Source organism: Anomalospiza imberbis, chromosome 6, assembly GCF_031753505.1.
Source record: "Anomalospiza imberbis isolate Cuckoo-Finch-1a 21T00152 chromosome 6, ASM3175350v1, whole genome shotgun sequence".
NCBI lineage: Eukaryota > Metazoa > Chordata > Aves > Passeriformes > Viduidae > Anomalospiza > Anomalospiza imberbis.
In genome coordinates this window covers 33,094,399-33,120,616 of record NC_089686.1, presented here as the reverse complement: position 1 = coordinate 33,120,616, position 26,218 = coordinate 33,094,399, and the positions used below count along the sequence as shown (strand labels likewise).

Genomic DNA, 26,218 nt, shown 5'->3' with positions numbered 1-26,218 from the left:
AATTTTAATGCCTTGTTTATAATTTGGAAAAAACCCATCTCTTTCCAAGGTGTGATACAGTAATTTATTGATAATTGTGTGTAGGTGTTCCAGTGTGTGGTTGTCACCTCTGTAGCTGGGAATTTGCACATAGTAACATGCTTCCATTAATGGTCATTCACACAACATATGGTGGAATTCAGCTATCTTTGTTAGAGAGCCCCTCCCTTCTGCCCAAAGGTGTGACTGTGGTCTGATTCTGTGGCATGGGCATTTCTGTTGGTAAGAATTAAATTTTTGCCTGATCACAGTTTTTCATGATATTATTGTTCCAGGAGAGCCGAATCTATGCTGTGGCCAAGTCTGGCATGAGGCTGTCTGAAGTGGCCATGGTGAATGATACTTCCAGCTGCTGTAAGTTCTGGACTAGATCCATCCTTAAAGGGAGTTCATGGTGACAGTGTGGGACCTGAGCTTCTGGCTGTTCACATTTCTTTATTTCCTTGCCTGTTTTCAAAGTAAATTTGACTCATAGGTAGCTTTGATAAAGGAAGGGAGGAGGTTAATATCTGATTTTGGGGATGGTTGGTGCTGGGCTGTTTGTGCCTCTACATTCAGGGACATCTTCAGGGATTCCATTATCTCCTCCATCAGTTTTGCAGCTAGTCTTCTACCTCTGCATGTCTGTGGCCTGTTTTTACTCTTCTGATTCACCCATCACTTTTGCCTGTTAGGGCTTTTTTTTTCTGTTTGTACAGGGTACACCAGGTTGCCATTGTACCGTGGGTAACACTGGGTGGGTCAGATGTCTTACAGGCTAAATGGAGGGAACATTGCAGCTCTCTCTGGGAATTGTATGGAATTAATATTGCATCTCCTGGCCTTTCTGAAGCCAGACTGTCCAGGATGGCTGTTCTCCATGTGCTTATCCATTAAAACCTCCTCCTTTTCACCAGTTTGTATTATTTGCTCCCTTGCTTTCTCTCTGAATTTCTCCAGTTTCCAATTTCTCGTGTTCAACTTCTGGGCCATTTACCTATCTCATCTACAGAAATGTCACAGTGCCAGTCTACACTACGCTGAAGGGGGTAAGGAGTTACCTCACTTTTCCTGTTGTGGAAGGCATAGTCCAGAGCTGCTAGTAAATTGAGACAAAACAGGATGGAACTGTGCAGTGAAGGAAAGAAGATTAGAGAATGTCAGGAAGTACTGGACATCAAAAGAATGCAGAAAGAGTAGCAAATGTTAAATATATTTAAGAACACAGAACATTGCCACAAGTTTTGGTCCAGGAAGTTGCAGTGTGCATTATGAAACCTTGATGTGACAGTGGGTGTAGCCTAAGGAATGAAATGGAACATAAGGCTTGTGGAAGAGCAGGAGGGTGTAACCAGAGGAGACCCAAACAGATCAGACTAGAGAGTCCAGCTTGGAAATTCTCAGACTAGAAGGGGAGGAACTGAGGAACCCTGGGGCAGAAGTGGGCAAGGCAGTGTGGAAATGAAGGGCATGGGTTGCTCTGTCTCTTGATTGAGGAGGGGTTGTCCTGAGGAAACTCTTCTCTCACGTGCTAACCATTCAGGTCTGTTTTGCAGAAAGCCACACAGATCAGCAATGTGCCTTTCTTAGATGAGTCTTCAGGCTCTGATGATGACTGTGGCTCCCATGCCAGCTTCAGGACTTCTACTGCTGGATGTGAGAACAGGAAAGCTAGCATGCCAGGCAGCCCTCGGGCCGTGAAGAGAGGTAAAGTGGGAGTATCGCTACTGGGCAGGATGAACTCTGTCATCAGAGCCAAGATGTCCTGAGCAGCATCATCAGTGACAGGCAAATGCTCAGCCAGGGTGTTGCTTACAAGGAGTTCTCCCAGAATGTGTGCAGACATCAACAGTAGAAACAGTAGAAATATGTTCTTGTAGATGATTTTTACTGCTGACAGAGTTCCATTTAGGCAATTGCTAAACTAAGATTGTGGGAAGGATTGCCCTCCCAAATTCATCACATATCCAGTCATCCATACCTATGCTGTGGCTTCTCCTTGGAGCCAAGCTAGTACTGACACAGTACAGAAAATGCTTTTTTGTCTTTGTCATTGACTAGTAATTTCTTGACCAGTAAGTACATCTCACCTATCTTTTAGAGCTGTCAGTTATTTTGAATCCTGATTAGGACTATTTTTCTTGCCTGCTGGGAGGGCTTAACTGGAATGGAAGTTGAATGGAATTTTTCTTACCAAAGAGACAACGTGAAATACAACTCTATTTTAGAGACAACCAAATTTTGTTGGTAGTCTCTAAAATAGAGTTCTATTTTGTAGTCTTAACTTCCGTTGTGATGCGTTGGCAGATGTGCCTGTGCATTGCCATGAACTTGTGGTAAAAGATTCACAGAAAGCAAAGCCCTATTGCTAGTGAAGAAGTCTTTTCTTTAGCTGAAATCAGAGGGGGTTAAGGCTTTATAATGGATGTGCCCAGATGAAAACAAGCTGTCTCTCCTTCAGATGACAAGTTTGTTGATTTTTTAATATATATTTTAATCTGGTTTTATTCAGCAATAAATTTATTTTACTGTCAGTATCCAAAACTCACTTTTTACTACTTGTCTTCCTAGGGAAATAAAAAGAGGCCTCAGAAGCCATGTTAGTGGAGTTTGAGTTTCCCAAGTCTGATCTGATTTGTCCTTCTTGAACCAAAAAAAAAAAAATTTAATGGTGAATGCAGAAACATTTTTGGACTGTACAATATTCACAGCATGCTTTTGTTTAGCCATGACTCTCATTCCTTCCTTTATTTTGAACAGGTGTATCTGTGTCCTCACTGAGCTCCGAGAGTGACTATGCCATCCCTCCTGATGCCTACTCCTTGGATGGTGACTATTCAGAGCCAGAACACAAACTACAGCGGACATCTTCCTATTCCACCGATGGTGGAATCTGCTCTGTAAGGCTTGCACTGTAACTACTGTGTTACACTTGCAAAGGGGTGCACACAGAGCCTTGGCCTTAAAAGAAAATAGTATAACTACAGGATATTGAGTAATCCCCCTGCAAAGTGAAGCTCTAACAGACTGGGCTATTGGTCCAGCTGATTGGTATAAAAAGACACATCTGGTGCTTCAGAAGAAAGTGCAATTTCTTTATGTGGTTAGGTAAAAGTATAAGCATCAAGGGTTGATGACCTATATTGATTTCCTGTAGTTGTATTCTACTTTAATGATGGCCTTACACTTTTGGGACAAAATAAATTTGGAAATTCAGAGGAAGGAAGGAGGAAGGAAAGAAACCTCAAAACAGGCAGCATTAAAGTCTGTATTCTTCAATATAAGAGATCAAGCAGACAAGGAACAGGAGTTGAATCATGGCATAGAGACAGCCTTCACTTTTATCTGGAAAATCAGTGCCTCAATAGAAATAGAAATAGAAATCAGTGCCTCAATAGAAAGAGAAATAAGTTTACAGTGCATCAAACAATCAGGGAAATGATCTTTGAGGGCTGCTGCTAAACAAAGCAGAAAATTATGGGAGATGTAGCAAATAGCTGGGCTTGATTTCAGCACACTTTCATTTGTATTTTGAGAGGTGCAAGATTGTCACCATTGAATATCCATACAAGATGACCTCCTCTCCCCTTTCCTCTGTCTTCCAGGAGCCCATGGAGAAATCAGGTTACTTGCTGAAAATGGGCAGCCAGGTGAAGACGTGGAAAAGACGATGGTTTGTTCTCAGAAACAGACAAATCATGTACTACAAGTCCCCGGTAAGTCACTGGGATACATTTCCTCCCCTCTGGAGGCACAGAGAAATTTAATATACTGAAAAAACACTTTTGGTTAGACATGTCACTGTTTTGAAAAGCATTACAAACATTAGAAAGATTCACTGTATGCATCAAACGAAGAACAAAGTTATTAATAATAAAGTTGTCGCTTAACAAGTGTCTAGCTGAATTTTGAAAACTTCTGAAGGTGGAAGTTCAGCCACCATCTTGGTACCTATTGTGTGTTGTACTGCCTTCCCACTTAGAAAGGGTTTGGTTTGTTGGTGTTTGTTTGGGCTTGCTTTTGTTTTATTAATCATAATGTCCAATCTGAACTCCATAAGACAGCATTTATTAGCACTGCGCTTGTTATATTGTCTGCTACTATTGAGGAGACTGTTGCAATGGGATCACACAGTCTCATATTTCAACTGGCAGCCTTAGGCTCTCCTTTCCAGCTCACGAATGCAAACTCCAACCTGCACGTGCATATTATGCTGTATTTAAGTAATCTAAGACCCATCAGAGGTTTCCTACTGAAAAAATTGTTTGCTTTTCTTTCCTCAGAGTGATGTTATCCGCAAACCACAAGGGCAGCTGGAGCTGAATTCTTCATGCCAAATTGTCAGGGGTGAAGGGTCCCAAACATTCCAGGTAGGTGTTGCTTTTTTCATGCTGCACGTAACCATACACTCAGCAGCTGGGTGAGGGAGCACTTAATTCAGACTGAATGGTACTGTGTGTCTCAAATGATATGAGCTAACTTTATCTGGTCTCTGTTTCCTGGCACAAAACAGGCAGTTAGTCTAATTAATAATGAGGAAAGAGTTAAATTGTAATCCAAATATGCCCTTTTGAAACTGAAAGAAATTTGTATTTATTTTTGTCCTGTTTTACACCATAATACGTTCCTTTTTTTGCAGGAGTTAGAGCTTGAAATCTGTGGGAGAAAATGATTCTTACAACAATTAAAATCAGCTAGTACCTAGTATCTTTCTGAGAGACTTCTCTCACAAGATCTCGAGCCTGACTCTACATGCCTGGAGGATCTAAAAAAACATCTGAATTGTTGATTCCTTTTAGAATTTGACTTCTAAAATATTAGAAGTTAGCCCATCACGGGGTTCACTTTTAAATCATTGACTTAATTAGACAGGCAGCATTAAAGTTTCTTTCATACTTTGAAAGGTACATGGCCTAGCTTGTGAGCTACCTTCTGCCCTTATGGAACTGAAGTTACTAAGGCCTAATACTATTAGATTTATAGCATCTTTCCTCTCAGTCACAGGGTAATGAAGGCAAAATGGAATACAAAGTGAAGGGAGCAAAACCCCACATTTATGTAGTCACCTTTAAAATGAAAAACTAGCAGCAGCACTGAGAAACAAGAAAGGATGAGAGAGGACACAAAGCCACAGTATTCAACAGAAACAGCAAGAAAACTTATGAGAATTTGATTCATCTGAGTTTTGTTTTTTCATTTGGGCTTTGAGGATTAGCACCTTTTTTCTTACCCTCAAAAAAATCTCTCCTGAATAATCAAAAAAAAGTCTTTATGGGATAAAGAAACTCAGCAACTAAAGAAAAGAGTTTTGGGTGTGCAGCTGTATACTTTCTCACTCCTTTTCCTTCCAGCTTGTGACAGAAAAGAGAACCTACTTCCTGACAGCAGACTCTCCCAACATCCTGGAGGAATGGATTCATGTCCTACAGAGTATCCTGAGAGTACAAGTGAGTGGTCCTGTTGGTGTTCCTCACAGTGATGCTAAACCTACTGTGAAAGGCTGGCTCACCAAGGTAAAATAATATTTCATACTTTTTTTAGCTCAGAATTGACAGTGTATCAGCTTCTTGGTTTGCACAGCAAATGTGAGCAAAAAATTAGTATTTTAATACTCTCTGTAAGAGAAGGGAAAGAAGGAAAAGTGGCTGTATATTTCTGTATTTCAGAGTAAAACATTTCTATAAGTGATAAGGGATGGGACAAACAGGGGTACTGAAAGGAACTTACTGGCAAGTAGTAAGTAATAATATGTATGCTTTTCTTCAGCAGAATTCACAGCATGTCATAGTAGAAAATGTTGTTGAATGTCACATTTAATTGATCTTTAACTTAGTGATACAGGAGAGTTTAAAAAATGGCTTGTATGGTTCTAGGATAGCACTTAGTTCTGTCATAATAGACTGTAGGTACATTAGTACAATGGCAGAAAATTCTTATGCTTTATATCATTTCCATAGATTAGTTTGACATTGCAAGTTACTGTGAATATTTTAAGGTAATTCTTTTCAGGTTCTAAGGCTAAAGACAACCTGCATCTGAAGGCTATTCATCAGTAGTAGGAAACAGCTATCTAGACCAGATTGACTGGTCTTTTCTTGCTGAGATGAACTGATTTGTTTTTATAGTCTTTAAACGGTCATCCTTAATATTGTATTTCAGTATACAGAAATTATAAGTTATTATGAATGAGTAAAACACTTCGCAAAATCTTAGACCCATTCTCATAAGCACCCATGTTCCATGTTCTTGGGTGGGATGTACTTGCCTGTTTTTGGAAGGGGTGCCCTGTATGTTTTGAGAGGAGCTTATATTAGCATAAAACAGAAAACATATGCAAAGTATTAAGGGAGAGTTGAATTGAAAAGTGAAGTCCTAGAAAGTAATTCTAGCAATACTGCTGATAATAAAAACATGGATATGTTTGTCCTTCTTACAGGTCAAGCATGGTCACTCTAAGCTGGTCTGGTGCGCACTGATTGGAAAAACTTTCTACTACTATCGAAATCATGAAGATAAGGTAATTACTTCTCCTTTTATTCCTGGACCCTTCTTTCCCATTTCTTATGAAGTTTTCTTTACTGCTTCTGTGTCTCAGGTCTCTCTCTTGGTTGTACTTCTCCTCCAACAACACCTGTTCCACAAAGCGAATCAGTATTTCCCTGATTTTATTTTTTTAAGCTTAAATGACAGCAGACTTAAAAGGCAAGTGATTGCTCTTTCTCAGATCTGTATCTTGTTCCTCACTTGCTGCATTTAGTCTTGTGTAGCCTTCTGAGCAGACTTCTGTACAGCAGCTGATAGATCCCACATTACCATCATGAAAACAGATAGCATCAACATTCTGGGAAGAGGGAGGTAATCAGTGTAATGTGCTTCCATTTCTGGACACATTTCTTGCCCAATAGTCCATTACTTTGTCTTGATGATGTCAAACCCCAAGTTTTAGAATACCAAAAAATACTGTGACTCATATTTTGGATTAACCTCCAGAGTTAGCACAGCAGATATCCTCTCTTTTGTCTGAATCCAACTGCTTATGAAATTTTCAAAGTATTTCTTTTCCAGTAGCAAGCAGAAAGTCTGACCAAGGTCAGAAAACAGTGGCTCAAGATACTAAGCAATTGACCCTCAAGTGTCATGGGAAGAAAGCAGTATCTTTTGGGGGAAAAAACCTTTTATTTGCATTGTCTCATTTTGACCTGTAGTTGCTTTCCCAAGAAAAATAAAAGTAGTGATACACTTTGTAAGTACTTTATGAAAAAAGAGATTCTCTAGAAGTACAAGATTACGTTAGCTAAACATTGAATTATTTATTCCTTCCATTTTACAGAACTGTCAGCATTTTTACTTCTTTCCCGGTGTTCTTGGTCCATACTGGGAGATGAGTTACATTTACCTAATGTGCTTCTGCTCTTCATAGTGTCCTTTAGGGCATCTGCCTCTGCGTGAGTCCAAGGTGGAAGAAGTAGACCGTTCCTGTGACTCTGATGAAGATTATGAAACTACTGGTGGAGGACTTCTCTCATCCCACTGTACATTGGTGATTCACCCACAGGACCAGAGTCCCACGTATTTACTTATCCGCACCAAACAGGAGAAGGTATAAAAGCAGTCTTTTTTTGGAGAGCAAGAGTCTTTTGATAACAATGAGCAAATGGGCCATACAGGCTTAACCTGTTTGTAGAAAACAGGTCTGAATTGACTCCTCCTGTTCCCATCCTTATGCCTAGAACACCTGGCTGTACCATCTGACTGTTGCAGCTGGTAGCAGTAATGCCACAGTGGGCACGTCATATGAGCAGCTCATTGGAAAACTATTGGATGCAGAGGGAGACCCTAGTAAGTAAGCACCACAATTTCTTCCATGGTAGCAAAGCATAAGGAAGAATAATTTCAATTCCCAGTTTAATCCAGTCAAAGGTGAGGGAAGGGGATTTCTCAGTAGTACATCATATGGTATAGAGTCCTTCTCCCCTTGTTCTCAGACAAGTCCATCACATTGTCACATCATTTATCAAAGCCTCTGAAATGTCTGTAACAGTAATTCAAATTAAAATAAAGAACTGGTGCTTTAATTTTTTCCTGTCTTTGTTGGTCTTGATTTTCCTTTCCAGGAAATCTTGACCATACAAACACGCGCTCTTTTCTTTAAACGCACTCAAACGCACTTGCCCTCCCATCTGTTTCCCTGTCTGCACATATAAATCTTTACACATACATCCAGCCTCATCTTGGATACCTACTCATGCATTTATATTTATGCATGATGTTCTCAAATGTATTTTAATATCTACATTCATATTTAAAACTCTTTTCTTGTACTCTCACATATTCTGGACCTGTATGTGAACCTTGCTTCCTGTTGAATAGTGACTTGCACTAACAAAGACCCCCATTGCAGGCAGTTGCCCTGGCAGGGTTTGTGTCTCTGGTTTGAACACACACCTGAGCAGCTTCTCACCAGAATCCAGCTGATGAGAAGCTCTGATGTAGCGGGACTGAGGATGCCAATACTTCTTTCTCCTGGTGACTCCTTATTCTTGGTGGGCTTTGCTGAAATCAGTGAAGTGTCACCAAAGATAATGTGGCCTAGTGCAGTGCTGCTTCCTCGGGTGCTTTGCCATCTCAGGAAGGCTCCTTGTCAACATGAATACTGTTCTCTCTCTCCTGTTTCTGACACTGCATGTTTTTGCCCATCTCCTACCTCAGATTCTCCTCTGTGGAAGCATCCTATGTTGTGCTACAGTAAAGATGGGTTGCACACATCCCTCACTACTCTGCCATCAGAGGCTCTACAGACTGAAGCCCTGAAACTTTTTAAGGTATTTAAAGGGACATTGCATGATTTTAACTTATTTTTCGCTGTTGTTGGGGCAGTAACACAGTTTGGTCATGTTGTACAACATATACTCTCACTATGGGTTGCTTTAGACAGGCCTGCTGGATCATTTAGAGAGAGAACTGTTGGATTTTAAATGTCATTCATTCTTTGGAGGTTTAACTTTTCTTGTGCAGAATCTGGGCATAGGAGTAATCCTCCCCACAGACTTCATTCTTCAAAGTTAGCTTTGTCTTCCTTTTTCCTCTCCAATAGTTGGATTGAAGGAAACAGAAACAATTCCCTGGCAAACTCAGTTGTCTCAGTAAGACCAGTGGTGAAGCTGCTGGAGATTTCATTTTTGTACACTCCAAGTATAAGATCAGGAATGAGACTGGACAGTGCGAACAAGGTAAAACACAGGCATGGAAGGCAGGAAGCACATTTTCCCCTCAATTCTTTTGCTGACTTGGAAGTTCCTTAGACCGGGGGAGGTTGAGTAAATTTTCTGGTTGCCATCACTAAGGAAGGAGGAATAGAAATTAAGTATTGACTCTCTTCTCTTCTCTCAAGGTTATTTATTAACTGTCTGTAAGTTAATAAACACATCTGGTGAACCTGGCCTGGAAAGTACCAGAGAAAAGTTGCTATTTGTGGCATTAACTAACTTCTACTCTTTCACAGTCCTGTCAGCTGTTCATCAACGTTCCTGTGGAGGCGTCCTCTATTGATTACCATGTGTCACTTGCCCAGACAGCCCTGCAGGTGTGCTTGACACATACTGAGCTGCAGAATGAAATTTACTGTCAGCTTGTTAAACAGACCAGCTGCCGACAACCCCAGAACCACTCAGTCATTCAGGTCAGTTCCTCTTTATTTAGTGCCACTCAGCAAAAACTTTCCATTTAATCCCATGTTTTTAATTAGTAGCTATCAGACTGGTTCTCCTAAAATAGTGCTTATGCTAAAAGGTGTGCTGGGGGAAAGAGAAGCTCAGCACTGATCTGCAAAGAAGAACACTACGAATATAACTACTTGAAAAACAAATTTTAGTTTAAATGTAACTGTTTACCACTTGCATATAGTCTATTCAGACCATATTCAGAATCAAAGTTCATAGCTTGTGTTGTCTTTCTATAACTGTCACATGGTATTAATTTTGTTTTGCATTTTAGATAATTAACAGCATACAAGTCATGAATATTACTATTAAACATGAAATCTGAATGTTGCACTGTAATTGTTGGGAAAATAAAATTAATAAGTTACAGCATGATTGTACATATGCGATTACAATATTCCCAGCTCAAATGAGACATTAAAACCAGGTTGAATAATAACGAATCTAATTTGAAATAAAATTTCCCAGTGCTTTTTTGGTTATGATTTTTTATTATATAGTATTAATTCAAGTCTTAATTGTTGACTCAGTTGTGGTTACACTAAAATTTTTTGGAAGCCAAAATGTTCAGAAGTAGCCAATCATATAGAAGTCTTCTCAGAGTCCAGATTGAGATACTGAAGAGCAGTCTGACCATTACTGCTTCTGAAACATCTTGAACTACACATCCAGAAAGGGTCACTCCAAAAAGCACTAGTCACTGTCCATCATTTTGGCTGTAGTATTCTGTGAAAGACAACAGGTAAGAAGTACAGAACAAGAGTGATGTCCAGTTTTGCATTCACAGTGCTGGCAGCTCCTGGCTTTATGTGCTCCTCTATTCCTGCCTCAACATCACTTCCTCTGGTACATCAAACAGCACTTGCAGCGACATGCAGACCCCAGGTAAGGACTGCAACAGCATTTCATTCTGTTCAGCTGACTGCCTCTTGCACCCACTGCAGAGGAAGAGGGGAGCAATTCTGGAACACACACCTGCAAATACATATTGGGAGGGAGGACAGAAGGTTCCCAGTGGTATAAAACTGTGCCACTTCAACCATACACATTAATTTGTCATTTAGGTGAAGCTAATTCACAAAACTGAGTGACCTATACTAGCAAAAGAACATTTTGTAGATATAACTGGAGCTACTAGAGAGTTGGGAAGTTTTTTTATTTATGCCGCTACTTTCTTTTATTGACAGAAAGACAGACTAAAGTAATTACTTGGAATTAATTACTCAAATTGCAGGTGATTACATTCTGCTGTCAGGTTAGCAGGCAAAGTGACAGAACAAAAGAGAGGCATAAAACATCTCAGGGAACCATAAAAAGTTAGGAAAGATGAACAAACCTGAAACATATGCTAGTACACTTTTCTCTTTCCTCTTTGGTGCGTAGCTATGGTAACAGCAAGAAGTTGTTCTCCAGTGTTCATGCTGTGTTCTTTCTTTGTTTCCATGGTGATCTGGTCTTCAGTGTATCTCACTGTGTCCTTAGTGGGGAGGTCACAGCTGGACATGTCTAGTTGTCTGTTGCAAAAATATACTGTTGTTAAGACAAAAGTAAAAGAGTAAAAGTAAAGAATCCTTTCAAACAAATATTCATATTCAATTAATAAGCCTAAATCTGCCATTGAATTCAAGGTAAAAGTCTCCTGGCACTGCAAAGGAAAAGTGTACTCCTATCAAGTATTTTATTTTCTTAACTGTTGCCTCACATTTGCTATTTCTTCTCAAAAGCAAAAATACAGGTATTGGGCACTCCACAGTGTTCTGGTTCTCTCTCTATTTGCTAAGACAACATGTTAGGGATCTTTTGCCTAGTACTAGGAACCATCTCTTCAAACTTGTGCATTACCAGCTCCTAGATGGGCCCATTCAACTCATTAGTGGAGCTGCTCTAGTGCTGGAGACTGTTGAATTTCATAAGGATTTGCTGGGCTGTGTGAAACTGATATATTACATCAGCTTCAAGCTCTGCTATGCTGATGGTCTGCCCAAAAGCACTTTTGTGAACAAATAGACACCAAGCAGAAACAAAGAGGAAATTTATTAATATGATCCAGCTATGAAACAATTTATAGGGTTAGAAAAAAACCCCAGAAATTACATGAAAATGGGCCTATGTTCACCTGTAGTTTAGCTTAGATTTGGAGCAGTTGCTAAATGGGATTTAGCATGGCTCCTTCTCCCTAGCTCTAGGAATACTTACCTCTCTTTGGATGGAGTAGAAACAGCTGTTTCTTGACCAGTTAATTAGATACACTTTCCCTGTTTCACACAGCAAGCAAGACACTAGGATATTTATGCTGCATAATGCCTATGGTCTAGATCTATTCTAGGTATTAAAAGATCTTAATTAGAAGAATTATAGATCTTAATTTTAGGTATTGTTTTTTGTGAAAGGTGATCTCAGCATTCTTCCTCTAAGAGAGGAAGAAAAGTGGGGCAGAGTGAGAAGTCTAAGTGAGAAGTCACAGGGCTTAGGAGCATCTGGAAACCAGACATAACAGCTTCTTGATGAAGCAAGATTATTCTATCTGAATATTATCCAAGCTCATTACTGGGGAGGTGAGAAATATATTGCTACAGTGAAAAGCCAGAACTCCTGACTTCCATGTTGCTTGCAGGGATTTAACTGGAGATTTAATCATGTCCTGAGCTCCTGAAGGCATCTTGAGTGGAATTATTTTACCCTGGAAAGTGACAGCAGTTACAAATCCATGTAAATCCTTCTATTTCAGAACTTATTGAGTATATACATTCTTAACATTTTTGTGCAAGGTGCAGTTGACCAATCCTGCTTGACTTTAGAGCATTTTTTTGATGCTGTTCAATGGAGCACTCTCTTCAGTAGACAGTAAACTGATCATCTTAGTAACTATCCCTATCCTTATTGAACTGTCAACCAATGTAAGCTTGCTTGGAATCTCTGTCAAGTCTCTTGGTTGGCAGATGGGGTTAATGGAAACTTAACTATTTGTACAGCCATGTAAATTAATAAACACAGCTTGTAATGCATTAGTCTCACAAGATTATACAACTCAATATTTACCAGGACTTGACATGATAGTAACTAAGTTCCACTGGCATGACAGCAAGTTTGAGGGTGAATTGATCTTGACTTTGCAGATACTATGATGGCAACAGGATACAGAAGAGGGCACGTGTCCAGTCCATATAGAAGCAGGGAATACTCTTGTGTTTCCTGGAGAGTCAATTCTCTGCCTTAGTTTTACAGGTCCTTGAAGCTCAGGTTTGTGTTGTAGCTTTTCACTTGAGCTGTTAGTCTGTTGAGATGAACAGTGGATCTGCATAGAGACATATCTTTGCTTGAGCAAAAGCCCGAGGGAAGAATGCGTTGTGGCACAGGAAATTGAGGAGGACATGACACTTGGAGCATGTTTGTGGTTCTCTCCCCCTCTTTGCCTAGGAGTGAGATAGGCAAGTATGCCATCTACTGCCAGAGATCAGTAGACCGCACGGTGCAGGCTGGAGAGCGGGAAGCCAAGCCCTCCCGGATGGAGATCGTGTCCATCCTGCTGAGAAATCCCTACCACCACTCCCTCCCCTTCAGCATCCCAGTGCACTTCATGAATGGAACGTACCAGGTGAGCCACCACAGCTGCCTTTCTGCTGGGCACAGGACTGGACCATAACCTGCCTCCTTCATGTGGGTGGGCGGCACCATGGTATTTATACATATCTCCAGCATGCATATTGGGTGATAAACACTGCTTCTCCTCCTTGCTGTTCTAGCTGATTTCCCAAGAAAGTGGAAGGAATTCACCCCTAGCTCTACAGATCTTAGGAAGAAAAGGTAGCTGAGAAAAAGGGAGAGATGTTGGAAGTGTCTCAGTATGGGAAAGAATTTGATATGAAGGGAGACAATACACAAGTGTTGTCACTGGATCTGGCAGTTAATCCTGAGATGCTAATCCCTAGGAAACCACCTTCATTAGTTGTGATACCTATCAATAGTCACAATTCTTGTAGCCTCAGTTAAGTCCTCTTTCATTGCAGGTTGTAGGTTTTGATGGTTCCTCAACCGTTGATGAATTCATCCAGAGACTGAACCAGGAAACAGGAATGAGGAAGCCATCCCATATGGGATTTTTTCTGTTCACAGATGATCCTTCTGGTAGGAATTTGGAACATTGTTTGCCCGGCAATATGAAGGTATTTATTTTTCTCCTCTGCTACCTTTAGTATACATTTTTGAAGGACTGCTAAATGGTTAATAAATATCTCTTAATAAATTAAGATCAAATAAGCTTGGATATTGTCTATCTAGATTAATATTCACAGATGAGATATTAATTCCTGCACTTGGGTCAAAACAACCCCATGCAGCCCTAAAGGCTGAGGGAATAGTGGATGGAAAGCTGCTCAGAGGAAGAGAACTCGAGGGTCTTGGTCAACAGTCATCTGAACATGATCCAGCAGAGTGCCCAGGTGGCCAATGACATCCTGGCCTGTATCAGTGTGGCCAGCAGGGCCAGGGTGACTGTCTCCCTGTACTCAGCACTGGTTTTAGGCCCCTCACAATAAGAAAGACATTGAGGTGCTGGAGCAGGTCCAGAGAAGGGCAGCAAAGCTGGTGAAGGTCTGGAGAGTAAGTCTGATGAGGAGCAGCTGAAGGAACTGAGGTTCTTTAGCCTGGAGGAAAGGAGATTCAGGGGGCCCTTATTGCTCTCTACAACTGCCTGAAACGAGGCTGTAGCCAGGTGGGAGTTGGTTTCTTCTCCCAAGTAAGAAATGACAGGACAAGAGGAAGCAGCCCAGAGTTGCTCCAGGGGAGGTTTAGATTGCCTATTAGGCAAAATTACTTTGCTGAAAGAGTTTCTCAAGCACTGGAAGAGGCTGCCCAGGGAAGTGGTGGAGTCACTGCCCCGGTGGTATTTAAAATACCTGTAGCTGTGTCACTTGGGGACATGGTTTAGTGGTAGACTTGGCAGTGCTGGCTTGATGATTAGGCTTAATGATCTTAAAGGTCTTTTTCAAACGAAATGATTCTATGATTCTATAATTAGCTAGCCTAATCTGATACAATTCCTAATAGAAAGATCTATTTTCGTAGGTGATAAATTGGTCAATTTTTTTTTAAATCTAACTCAGATTTTAGCACATATTAAAGTTTAATTTGTCTCGACTACAAAATTGAAACATGACTGAGCTAGCCAGCATGATCAGATATCACAACTGACATCAAATGTGACACTCCTAATTGAGACAAATAAATTTTATGTTAGGCTGTGAATCTTTTGGCATGTCTGTATAAATTCCATCTGTTGGATTATGAAGTATCTCCTTGCTATCTCCAGATAACTCAGGCTTTCATTGTTGATAAGGGTACCTAGGGGAGAAAGCTCTACTGAGTATGGCTTCACTTTAAGAAAGAGTGTTGGGCCTCAGATCAAGGGAAAAATAAAGCAGATAAAGTGTTAGCACCTGTGACTTTCATATGGAGACTTTTACCCACGCTGCAGCTGAATGGCTGCCTTAATTGAGCAGGCTGGCTGCCATGAATGAGACCCAATGGAGGAATAGTTGTAGTGACAACTTTGAAGAGGTCCTGATAACTGTAGGGAACTTAAACAATCAATTTTACACAGTGTAAAATTTCACATTAAGCAACAGAGTGAGAAGATACCAAATATCTTTGAAATAGATGGTTTGAAAGGAAACTACCAAAGACAGTGCCAAATGATATAGTTTGTTTTCATGGCCTGATATAGATCAGGTAATCTGGAGCTTTGCCCATCTGGAGAGATGAGGTATCAGCTTGGACAATCAAAGGAGCTTGAGACAATCAAAGGCATCACTTTGCCTTGGCAAGTAAATAATAACCAGTAAATCTCAGCAGCTTATGAGAGGTTTAGAGATCTGATTATGTATTTCATGTGGCTTCTTATGTTCACATTCCTTTCATTGAGATGCTATCAAAAGAGAAGTAGGGGCCTTCATCAGACCACTTGTAAAAGGACTAGTATAACCAGAAGTAGCTGAATGGAACAAAAAAAAAAAAACCCAAAACCAAAATAAACAAAAACCATGTTATTATGTAAAATATGTCTGAGTTACAAAGTTGGAATCTAGGACCAAACATTCCCAAAATTTGGACATCCATATCCAAGGGTTTGGTATAGCCATGCACATTCTGCTGCGGTTCAGAGGACATTAGTGCTTGAGTTTGGCTCAAGAGGGCACTTTTGAAGTAAACCTACCAATCATTCATATTAACCATGCTTTGACTCACATTAAGGAGTAATCTGAGAGCATGAATGTGATTCTTTTTTACATTAAACATGACCTGGAAGATGTCATCCAACACAGAAGTGGACTTTCAGGTCACTCAGTCGAAATACTAGTGTGGGCATGGAGACGTAGGAATGGGTGTTTGTGCAGATCTGTTCCTCCTGAGCTTTGCTTCTTGCTAACGTGGACATAGCAATGAGATTACTACCAGACCAAAATTCATGTGTGCCCCTGCAGGTTAAAACTGGAGTTTTCAGTCAGAAAGCTTTAATTTTTACATACTGTGCAATAGAAGAAGGATGTGTTTTGTCACTTTGAGCTGTGTTTATGCTGATCCAGTCTGTTTCTTTATCTTCTGTGTTTCACAATATTTTATTCACTTGCTTTCCCCTCAAACATTGGCTATATATTTCACCAAAGTTTGTGTCTCCTCTCTCCTTGATATTTTTAAAGATCTGTGATGTCATTTCTAAATGGGAACAAGCCTTAAAAGAATTGCATCCTGGGAAATATGAAGGTGGCACAAGAATTGTAAAGTTGACCTATAAGAACAGGTACTGTTCTCTGTTGAGTGGCCTTACTACTGCTGTTAATTAAACCTTCTAGACTGCATATATCTGTGTAGATGATCTGTAATTTATAGTATCATTGATGCCAAAATTATTTTAGCTAAAATGCAGTTAAATCCTACAGGAGATGTGATGGGTTTTGTCTGTTACATTTGCAAAAGCATATGGCCTAGGGGTAAAACCCAAACCACTTTGCAATAGCAGAATAGACTTAAAAAGAGTTAACAACTATCTGTAGCACAATAAAGTATCTTTGGCATAATTTCATTTACCTAGAGCCTAAAACACAATTGAAGAATATGTGTTAGGTGAAAGGAAGAGGTAAATCTAGAGGAAAAATCACTAGTGAAAACAAGAATGCCACAACTTGAAATTAAGTGAACAGTCACAAAGATGAAAAATGTACAAGAACAATGTTCTAAATCATATGAGCTGTAGAAGAGATATGTAGTAGCACTGTCCAAACTTTATAAAGAAAGAAATGTTAAAAATTAGACAATGAAAGATGGTAGAGAAGGGAAGTAAAAGACAAAGATCTAAATCAAAAATTGGAATGAGTTAATCACTTACAATACAGGTAGGAATTCTGAATTACAGTAAATCAAGAGCTGTATGAGAACAAGGAATGAATTTCCTAGCAGGGGAAACAAAGACTGCCCCAAAACTGAACAGAAAGTTCGGTATTGAACATATGAAGATTTTGTTGACTATAATGGTGAAAACAAATTTCTGTCAACTTTGTTAGTTGGTGTAATAGAGATGAAAGCAGAAGTTACTGCTTTTGACCCAGAAGGCTGTATTTGTTTCAGGAGTGAAAATTTGCAGTATTATTTTGTTGGGCTGGAATGTGCACAGGCTAGACAGCAAGCGTGTTTTGATACAGTCTTTCCAAGGCTGGACTGTTCTAACACCAAGGACTCTGATAAGACATTTGTAAGGTCAATATCGTACTAATAGTGTAGTTAATCTCAAAGTGACATAAAAATAAAGAAACTGATCCACTGGAATTAATATCTCATGTAGTGGAATTGTGGAATTTATAGCCATAGATGCAGCTTGAAATTATGAATAATAATATGTGAATTAGGTGCTGTGGACTGTAAGTATGAGGAATGGTTCTGGGAAGCATTCCCCAGGCTGGTGTCTTCAGCCCCAACTAGTAACCTTGCTATACCACGTCAAAAAAATTCCAAGCATGAATGGAATACAAAACAATAGGATGCTTTGATTTACAAGCATGTTTCCTTAAACAAAGTCTGCTAGTTGGGTCTCCTATTTCCTGCTGAAGCAAACTGAAGCATTTTTTAATAAGTCTTCAGTGTAAGTGGTCAAATCCAAGCTGGCAAGTCTACAAGGCTGCCTCGTAGAAGCTTATACATGTAGAGCAGAGACAGTTCTCTTTTCTGTGATAAGCAGAGAAGGCCATAATTTAACTATTGCCTGTCTGTGCTTGATTGGGATGAATGGACACTGATTTAGCTGTGTTTAATAAGGGTTCACTGTCTAGAAGTGGCTGGCTTACAGAATTCAAATAGCTTCCTAAGCTAGAAAGCATGTTTTGAGCCTCCTTGCTCAAATCTTGTTCATAAGGGAAGCACCTCAGCTTCCAAATTTGTCCTGTACTCCCTCAGTTGAAAAAAAACTAAACAAAACACACTTTTATTTTGCCTCACCTTGATTCAAGTTCCCAGCTGTACTTTCAATTCACAGTATCTTTTTATGTTCACAATCCTCTCTACTTTTTAGGCTGTATTTTCGGAGCCAGGCCAAAGGTGAGACAGACCGTGAGCGGTTGCTACTGGCCTTCCAAGTGAGCAATGAAATAGCCAATGGAAGGTTTCCTGTTAATAAGGAATTAGCTCTGGAAATGGTGGCTCTAATGGCTCAGGTGAGTATTGCAGAAATCCTCTCTTTTGCCCTCCTTCAGCTGTACTCTCTGTTTGACTAAGCAGCTCCCTTTTACATCAGAAGCATATCAAATATACAGTGTGATGTATCAAACAAACACACCATCAGAGGTACCATGACAAATACATTATAATAGCATACATACGTTAGAACACCTTTTGCTGTAAGGAAATTTGCTCTAGCTGTACCTCTCCTTTCCTTCTCAAGAAAAATATTGGAAAAAAACAGAGTGAGGCTGAACTATCACCAGACCTGCTCCAATTAGTACCTTAGTAGAGATATGGAAATAGTACCACCACTAGAATTCCATTAATAGTAAAAACTTCCCCTCTTGTACTGCCAATACCCTCTTACTCAGGAAGAGCATCTTCTAAGATCTTCCATTAGGTCTCCAGGCTTGCATTTAATATTTTACTACATAAAACACATGTTGTGGGTTGTGGGCATGATAAGCAGTATAATAGTTTTTACTGACCTGAAACTGAGTGTTGTATTTGTTAAAGCAGCGTAAACTGAGGTGAAGAAGCTGGGGACATGGTCCAAACTATTTACAAATATGCTGTTGTTTTAATTGGCCAATTGAAAATAAATCCCCAAAGCCTGGAAGTTTATACGGATGTGTCTCCTCTCAACAAATACCTGGCTGAGATCATGTTCCACTCTCTTAGATCAGAAGACAATTCCTTGGGCAGTCGTGTCTTCAGTGGTTGCTCTTTTGTATACATTTGCTATGGTTAATGCTGTAGACAACATTCCCCAGCTGTGTCTTTTTGCATGACTAATAAACAGAGTAGTTATCAGTATGGGAATTCAGGGAATGTTCTACTGCATTAAAAACCTCATAGTTCTGTTGCACTATAAACTATAATGTTGTCTTAGGTGGAATATGGGGATTTGGATCGACCAGGATCTTCAAGTCCTGGGGGAACATCGCAATTGAAAATGCAGCATCTTCTCCACCAGGTTTTAGGTAAATTCTACCCCAAACACTACAAGCAAAACATTACTCCTGAACAGCTCAGGTAAGCTGTTGGTTCTTCAATACTTTGTACTGAAATCAGCTTTTACTAGCCAAATTGTCTTTACATTTAAGAAGTTTCAAGGAGCCCTGTAAAGATTTTTTGATGTAGAAACTCAAACAAAACAAGAGTGTCAGGAAAAGGTTCCCTTAAAAGAAAAAACAATATAAAAAGAGCCAAAACACCAACTAATTCTGCCATAGACAAGAAATTTAGGCCTTTCACTTCCAAATTAGGCATCTCAGTTTCAAAAAATTAATCCAAGCCCAAAATTAATTCTGAGTTTTTGTTTTACACTTCCCCCAAGTGTCAATTGAATCCAGATGCCTAACATTTTCAATGAGCCATAAAGCCAGTTTATATGGGTTGCTTCTGGCCATGCAGTAATTCTGGTAGGACATATTCTGGGGGGATTTTTTGATGTTCTGACTTAGAAATTCTCACACACAATGCAGAGAGCTCAAATACAAAATTCAGATGTTGCCACAGGTCCCAGATCTATCTCATTTAAAGTGAGAGAATGGTCTTCCTACAGAGCCTAAGCTACTTAGGGATGCAGTGGTGGAACTAACACAATTACCTCCTTTTGGAAGCAAATTCCATCTGCATGTAGCAAGGTAGCTGCCAAGCCATGTTGCGATGACATCACAAAGCCATCCCTAGTGAGCCAAACCAAGAGTGAGTTAATACATTTTGCCACTCCTTATAGAGCATACTACAGGCAAGGTATGAGGAAGGTGAGAAAGTATGTGGAAGTAGAGAAAAGCTAAAATAAATTCACATTGTACAACTGAAAGTGCTAACAGCCCTGTCTGTAATGCTGTGTAGAATAATATTTTTGGAGTAAAGAGGTACATTTATTAACTGTTATGATTTTACACATCTTTCCTTGGAAGACATTAGTAAATAACAGTGTCTTGTGTCTTGGATTCCTAAAGGCAACTGACAGACAGGCTGGCAACAAAGTGGATGGTGCTGCAGGGATGCTCTCCACCAGAATGCATTCGAATTTATTTGACCGTGGCCCGAAAATGGCCTCTCTTTGGAACCAAAATATTTGCTGCTAAGGTAACTGGAGCACGCTTTTTTCTGTTTCCAAGAGTGAATTATCTGAGCAGAGACATACCTACAGTCTCTGGTAACACGGGTTGAAAATGCTTCTATTTCAGAAGGGGGAAAAAATTGAACAACTCTGTTGTGAACGAGCAGCCCTGGTACAACGTAAGTTGAAAAAGAAGGAAGACAAGTATATTCTAACCACTAGGGGTTGCTAGTGTTCAGTAAATAAATACTGCAGGTTCCCTGGCTGTGCCAATTGATCGTGCTACAGAGTACTACCTGTCCTTACAAGCCTTGCCAAAGCTTTCTCAGTCAGGAATTTTCCTGGACATCAAGGCTGCAATGGCAGTTTAAAAAAGTAACATTTACATACCACAGTGTGGGAGGAAGGGAAGAGTCTCCCCTAAGTCACACCTGGCAGCTGATGCCAGCTATAAGGAGAATGGGTACTTCAGTCCTGTTCTCTGCTTGACACAGAACCAGATGCTTTCCTTGCCACATGAGAGAGGCAAGCACTGCTAATGTCCTGTTGCAGAAACAAAAATGAAAGTACACATTGGGTAAGATACCAGCCCACAGGCATCAGTGGGAGAGCAAAGAACAGCTGCAGGGAGTGGTTCCCCTAGTAGCTTGTACCATCCCTCACCCCATTCCAGGCGAGACCTCTGTACCTGTTGCCCATGCCTGAAGTAATGTCTTAGCATATAATGGCTGTGTCAGAAATCAGACAGGTTTTGGCATTAACCATCTTCCCATCCCAGCAGAAATTTCTGCTGCTGAAAGCTTGAGGGAGGTCTTCTTCATTGTTACGTGTCTCTTGTTTTTGAAGTCAAAGCTGCTCTGGTTACAAAAAAAAAGTCTAACAATGAAAGGGACCTCTTGAGTAAATATACAAGAAAATAAATAATAATAAATATACTATATACTTTTCAAAAGACAGTTATTGCCACTGTCAGGACTAAAAGAGGTTACTGACAAAAGAGGTTACTGGTATTTGAGGCTTCTGACAGAATATGTAATTGAGTATACTGAAGAATCAGAATATAGAAGAGGTCCACCCACAGGTGAAATACTGTTGGTATTCCTGATGGTTAACTCATGTTATAACTTTTCAGCAGTTAAGCAGCATCATCTTCAACAGCCAATTGATGCACATTTGCTCTAAGATTCTGTAAGAAACAAGATGTCATTGATGTGATGGTACTGGGTACACTGGTATAGAAACGAGCAGGTTTCACTGCCTTCCTGACAGATAGGAGCAGTATAAATACATGTGCTGAGCAGAGTTGCCATGCTGTTGCTCTGTCCTAGCATTTCCTTCAATTTTAACTACACTGATGGCATCTAGTTATTTCAGAGGCTTTTTTTAAATCCTTGCATCTCTTGTACCACTACTCCAAAAAGTGTATGTAAAATCTGAAAATGTTATTCCAAATTTTGGGGAAAGCTGTCTTAAAAATCAAACCAGGTCACACCAGTAAGCCTTCAGTAAGTCTTTAGTATTTTTTTCTCCTATTCACTTTATCCTTAAATCTCAACATTTAAATCAGAAACATCATTCTGTGGTGTTCAAAAAATATCTGAATTAATAATTTTATTTCTCTCTAGCCTATTTTGCCTTCCTCATTGGAAGACTGTCCAGTCTGGATAGCTGTGAATGAAGATGGTATCAGCATACTGGATTATAACACAATGGTATGTTGAGGAACACTGTTTCAGAGGAATACCTTACCTAGCACAGAAAGACATTCATCCCTGAGTCCAGTGAAAGTCACTAACAGTTTGTCTTTAACTTCAAATGTGAATTACTATTAGAAGTTAGTTTGTAAAAGTCAGAGATGAGAGAAGTCAGTGTTATGTTTGAACACTCCATTGACAAAGGAAAATTACTGCTGCAGTGTAAGGTAGGGCAGCAAACATGTTCATACATCTTGCAAAATCTCAGTGGTGTGTGCTTTACTACCACCATCTGGAATATAACAAAATCTGTACTGTGAAGTAGCGAAGCATCGAGCACACCAGGAGAAAACTAGAAATGCAATTCTCACTTGAGCTTTCTCTGCCAGCTCTTACCTATAGAGCCATCTACTGCCCTTCACTGCTGGAGACCTGGTGTTCTTACAGGAAGTGGCAATATAAACAAATATATTAATTTAAGGTAGGCATTTGGAGTCTTTTACAGAACTGTGACTTTTTCAAACTCTCTGTCTGCAGCATTTGAAGGTCTCTTATTCATACTCTTCTGTGCTGACCTTTGGAGGCTGTCGAGATGACTTCATGATTGTAGTCAGTAAAATGAAAGAAAGAAATTCTGGAAAAAATAGCACTGAAAAACTCCTCTTCACAATGGCAATTCCAAAGGTAATTACAAATGAAAAATGAGTTTCTTTCCAGCTGGCAGCATCAGGGCTGGCTGTTTTGTACAAGTGCTAGGGACTGGTACTTGTTGCTGCACTAGCTATATGTATTCAACAGATCCTTTGTAAGCTGGAACCTTTCAACAAGAGACAATCTACCTAGCTCTTAAAGACAGGGCTTCATTTAAAAAAGGAACAATTCCATGGGAGAAAGCCATTTACAAAAGCAATGTGGTCAATAGAGTCTAAAAACCAAAGGGCATTCTTACCTCTAATTGACCTACAGTTAATAATTTTCTCTTCTCCCCAGATTGTTGAAGCAACACTTCTGATTGCCAGCTATATTAACTATCGTTCGACTCCTTCACTGCTGTCTTCCACACAGCCCTCACGAAGCAAAACACCTGCTAAGAAGCCCTGGGAGACTGAAAATCGGTGCTTTTTTCCTTCCGTGCCCCGAAGCACAAAGGGGCCCACCCTGCTCTAAGGGCTTGTTCCACATGAGCTGATTTTGTTGGTTATATACCAGAGATTAATGCAGGCTCTGATTCTTTTTCCATAATAATAGACAAAGTTCCTTAGAGGTAGAGGCAGTGTACTTTCTCCTAAAAAAACCAAAAAGTTGGTTTGGGGGACTGTGCAGGGGTTTCCTTTCTGTGACACATTCCATCCAAAATACCATTCCTCAGGTCATTTGCCTGCACAGTGCTCCAGTCATTACATCTGCACTCATTCTTCCATCTCCTACTGTACTGCCTTGCTTTACAAGTACATACATTTTCTTTGATCCCTCCCATTTTCAGCTTTCGACATAAACTGTTGTGTTCTTGCTCAGAATTGAAAGAAAGACATTGCTAAGAAGGAAGAGGAATTAAACTCACAAGAATAATTCTGATGCAAGTCAAGGGTGATTTCAGACTTGAAATACTGAGTATAGAATTAGAGTTCAGCAGTACTTAAGAGTATTTTCAACTTTAAATAAAGGCGGAAGCCCAGAGTCTTTGCATATTGAGGACTCAGAACAGCTGGGACTGGGACAGTGTCAGAGAATGCCCTGGCACCTACAGGACCAATGCATTTTGGAAACGGATGCTGTTCTATGCAATAGATGAACATTAGATTGCTGCTGCAGGGCAGGGCTCAGTGTGCCACTTGCTCCACTCTCAGACAAGCACTTTCAAAGACTTTCTGATAACCACTGTTCTAGATGTGTTTGGAACTGCACATTATCTCAGAAAAAGGAAGACAAGGCAAGCAAATTTTGTACTTTTTCTGTCTTTCAGCAACTAGGACAGATCTTCCCAGACAAGCTCTGCCATTCTGACTTGACAGAAGCTGCTTCTTTTAAACTCCCACTTCCTTCATGTTCCGTAAGCAAGGAAGGGTAGTCAGCAATTGTGTACTCATGTTCTTCTGACTTTCCTAAAGAATGTTGGTAGGTTTGATTTTTTTTTATCTGTTTCAAAGGGACTTCATTATGAGAAGGTTACTGATTTTTAAACAAATGAAAGAAAAATATCAATTCATCATAAAAAAATCTAAATCTACTTAGTTGAAGTTCAGCTATTTTGATAATCATTCTTAAAAAGCTGAGGAAGAATAACTGCACTTTGAAAAGTACCATGTCCAACTTTATAATAGTTATGCATTCATGGGCAGCTTTCCCAAATTAAAACAGTGTGAATCCAACCACTAGCAGAAGTCAGTAATAGCAAACCAGTTATTTGCAAATAAACAAACCAACCATACCAGTGTTTTTACTCCCTAGTACCTGCCACCAACCTTGACGCATCCAACTAATGCAAATGAGGGAGCTGATACATCAAGGTTTTTTTTTTCGTGCTTATGATGGGTGCAAAGCCACAAACTAAAAAAGAAGAGCAGGGGGCAGACAAAAATTGTTCTAAGCGATCCCTCATCAGCATCTTTGTAATACAAAACAAAAAAACCCAAACAACCAAACAAAACAAACCTAACCCCAAACCATCCAATGGTGAGTTACAGCAACAGTATGGCAGACCTAAGACAGGAAAAGATTCTATGAAGTGACTTGATTTTCACATACTGTAATGTACCCACTTGTTAGGAATTTAAAGACCATCCCTTGAAGGTACAGAAAAGTGTAGAAGCTTTCTGAGCCAAAAATAACTTTAAGAAGGCATTTAGTAATTTTTGTTTTCCCTTAGATACTTTCCAGTTTCTGTATGTCCTGACAGTAGTTTGTATTTCCCCTCTCTCTCTCACTATTATCTTAGTACAGCTGTCAGTTAGAATACACGAAGTGTTACTCCTCACTCTATCACCTGTGCCTGACAATTTCTCCTGTATCTGAAGGTCTGACAGTTTGCTTCAGAATAGGCTGGAGCCATCATCAGTGCTGGGGATGCTAAAGGCATAGAAGTCTCCAGTTCGCAGGCTGTATTTCCTCACGTCCTCAGAGACTTGAGGAGACTTGTACCAGGGCAAACAGGAAGCAGAGATGTTAAATACACAGGAGCTCTCCTGAAACTCATTATTTTTTGCCACAGTTGCACTTTAAATTGAGAAGCATGATACACAAAACTTTCTTTCTTCCTTATTTCTTAAAAATTCCACCAATACTTGAGTGTTTCAGGGACCACCCCACTCTGATGGATGCACATATCTCTCCTATTTATAGCTTACCTGTCTTCAAACACCCCACCCTGTGTAGATACCTACTTTGTATGATTCTTTGGTAGAGAAAATAATTTTTTTATTTTAATCAATGCTTTTGGCAATGACTGTTAATGCAGCATAGAATGAGATGACAAAAGCCTTTGTGTTCCTAACTGCTGTGTGTAAGTAAAAGGCTGTCTGGAAGATACTGTGAGATTTCTGTTTGTTTTTAATAAAATGCAGCTCATTAATTAATAACCATGAATTAAATGTGTATTATTCTCAGAATGAAATAAACTATTTTAAAAGCCAAAATATTCTTGATGTAAACAAAAATGAACATAGATTGTGTTGGGTATCCAGGCACAAACCGTAGCTGGTAGAAACCTGCCCTAGGCTGATTCCTTGTTTCTCTCTGCTGATCTTCTCTTAGCTTAAGTGGATGACTACACCATGGGCACAGGATGTTCACTCCTTCAAAAGACTGCTAAAGCAATCTTTCAGACTTCTTGCTGTGGCACTGCTTCTTGGTAATTTCTTCAGTGTACTTTTTGAGGACTTCATGGGATTTTTACAGCATAGTCAGCATTCCCAGCACACCCTTGAGCCCATGACTCTGTCCACTCTGTTGAGACATCTTTTCTCTTCTGACACAATAGGCAGTAGCACATCTCCAAGCTGCTGCCTTTC

At 39.8% G+C, this 26,218-nt stretch overlaps 1 protein-coding gene across 5 annotated transcripts in view; it reads left to right on the top strand.

Moving 5' to 3' along the window:
• Positions 1 to 25,786, top strand: part of PLEKHH1 (pleckstrin homology, MyTH4 and FERM domain containing H1) — a 60,964-nt gene extending 35,178 nt beyond the window's left edge. For all 5 annotated transcript variants that reach the window (XM_068193160.1, XM_068193158.1, XM_068193159.1 and 2 more), the window contains 22 exons: positions 315 to 393; positions 979 to 1,067; positions 1,575 to 1,725; positions 2,779 to 2,918; positions 3,624 to 3,734; positions 4,302 to 4,388; positions 5,370 to 5,531; positions 6,455 to 6,535; positions 7,439 to 7,618; positions 7,749 to 7,857; positions 8,728 to 8,840; positions 9,521 to 9,697; positions 10,525 to 10,622; positions 13,155 to 13,332; positions 13,745 to 13,900; positions 16,433 to 16,533; positions 18,295 to 18,436; positions 19,336 to 19,478; positions 20,414 to 20,543; positions 22,143 to 22,229; positions 22,749 to 22,895; positions 23,202 to 25,786. In XM_068193160.1, the coding sequence (XP_068049261.1) occupies positions 315 to 393; positions 979 to 1,067; positions 1,575 to 1,725; positions 2,779 to 2,918; positions 3,624 to 3,734; positions 4,302 to 4,388; positions 5,370 to 5,531; positions 6,455 to 6,535; positions 7,439 to 7,618; positions 7,749 to 7,857; positions 8,728 to 8,840; positions 9,521 to 9,697; positions 10,525 to 10,622; positions 13,155 to 13,332; positions 13,745 to 13,900; positions 16,433 to 16,533; positions 18,295 to 18,436; positions 19,336 to 19,478; positions 20,414 to 20,543; positions 22,143 to 22,229; positions 22,749 to 22,895; positions 23,202 to 23,378 (2,838 nt within the window). In that variant the 3' untranslated portion in view covers positions 23,379 to 25,786. The remainder of the gene's footprint in view (positions 1 to 314; positions 394 to 978; positions 1,068 to 1,574; positions 1,726 to 2,778; positions 2,919 to 3,623; positions 3,735 to 4,301; positions 4,389 to 5,369; positions 5,532 to 6,454; positions 6,536 to 7,438; positions 7,619 to 7,748; positions 7,858 to 8,727; positions 8,841 to 9,520; positions 9,698 to 10,524; positions 10,623 to 13,154; positions 13,333 to 13,744; positions 13,901 to 16,432; positions 16,534 to 18,294; positions 18,437 to 19,335; positions 19,479 to 20,413; positions 20,544 to 22,142; positions 22,230 to 22,748; positions 22,896 to 23,201) is intronic.
• Positions 25,787 to 26,218: the final 432 nt, after the last annotated feature.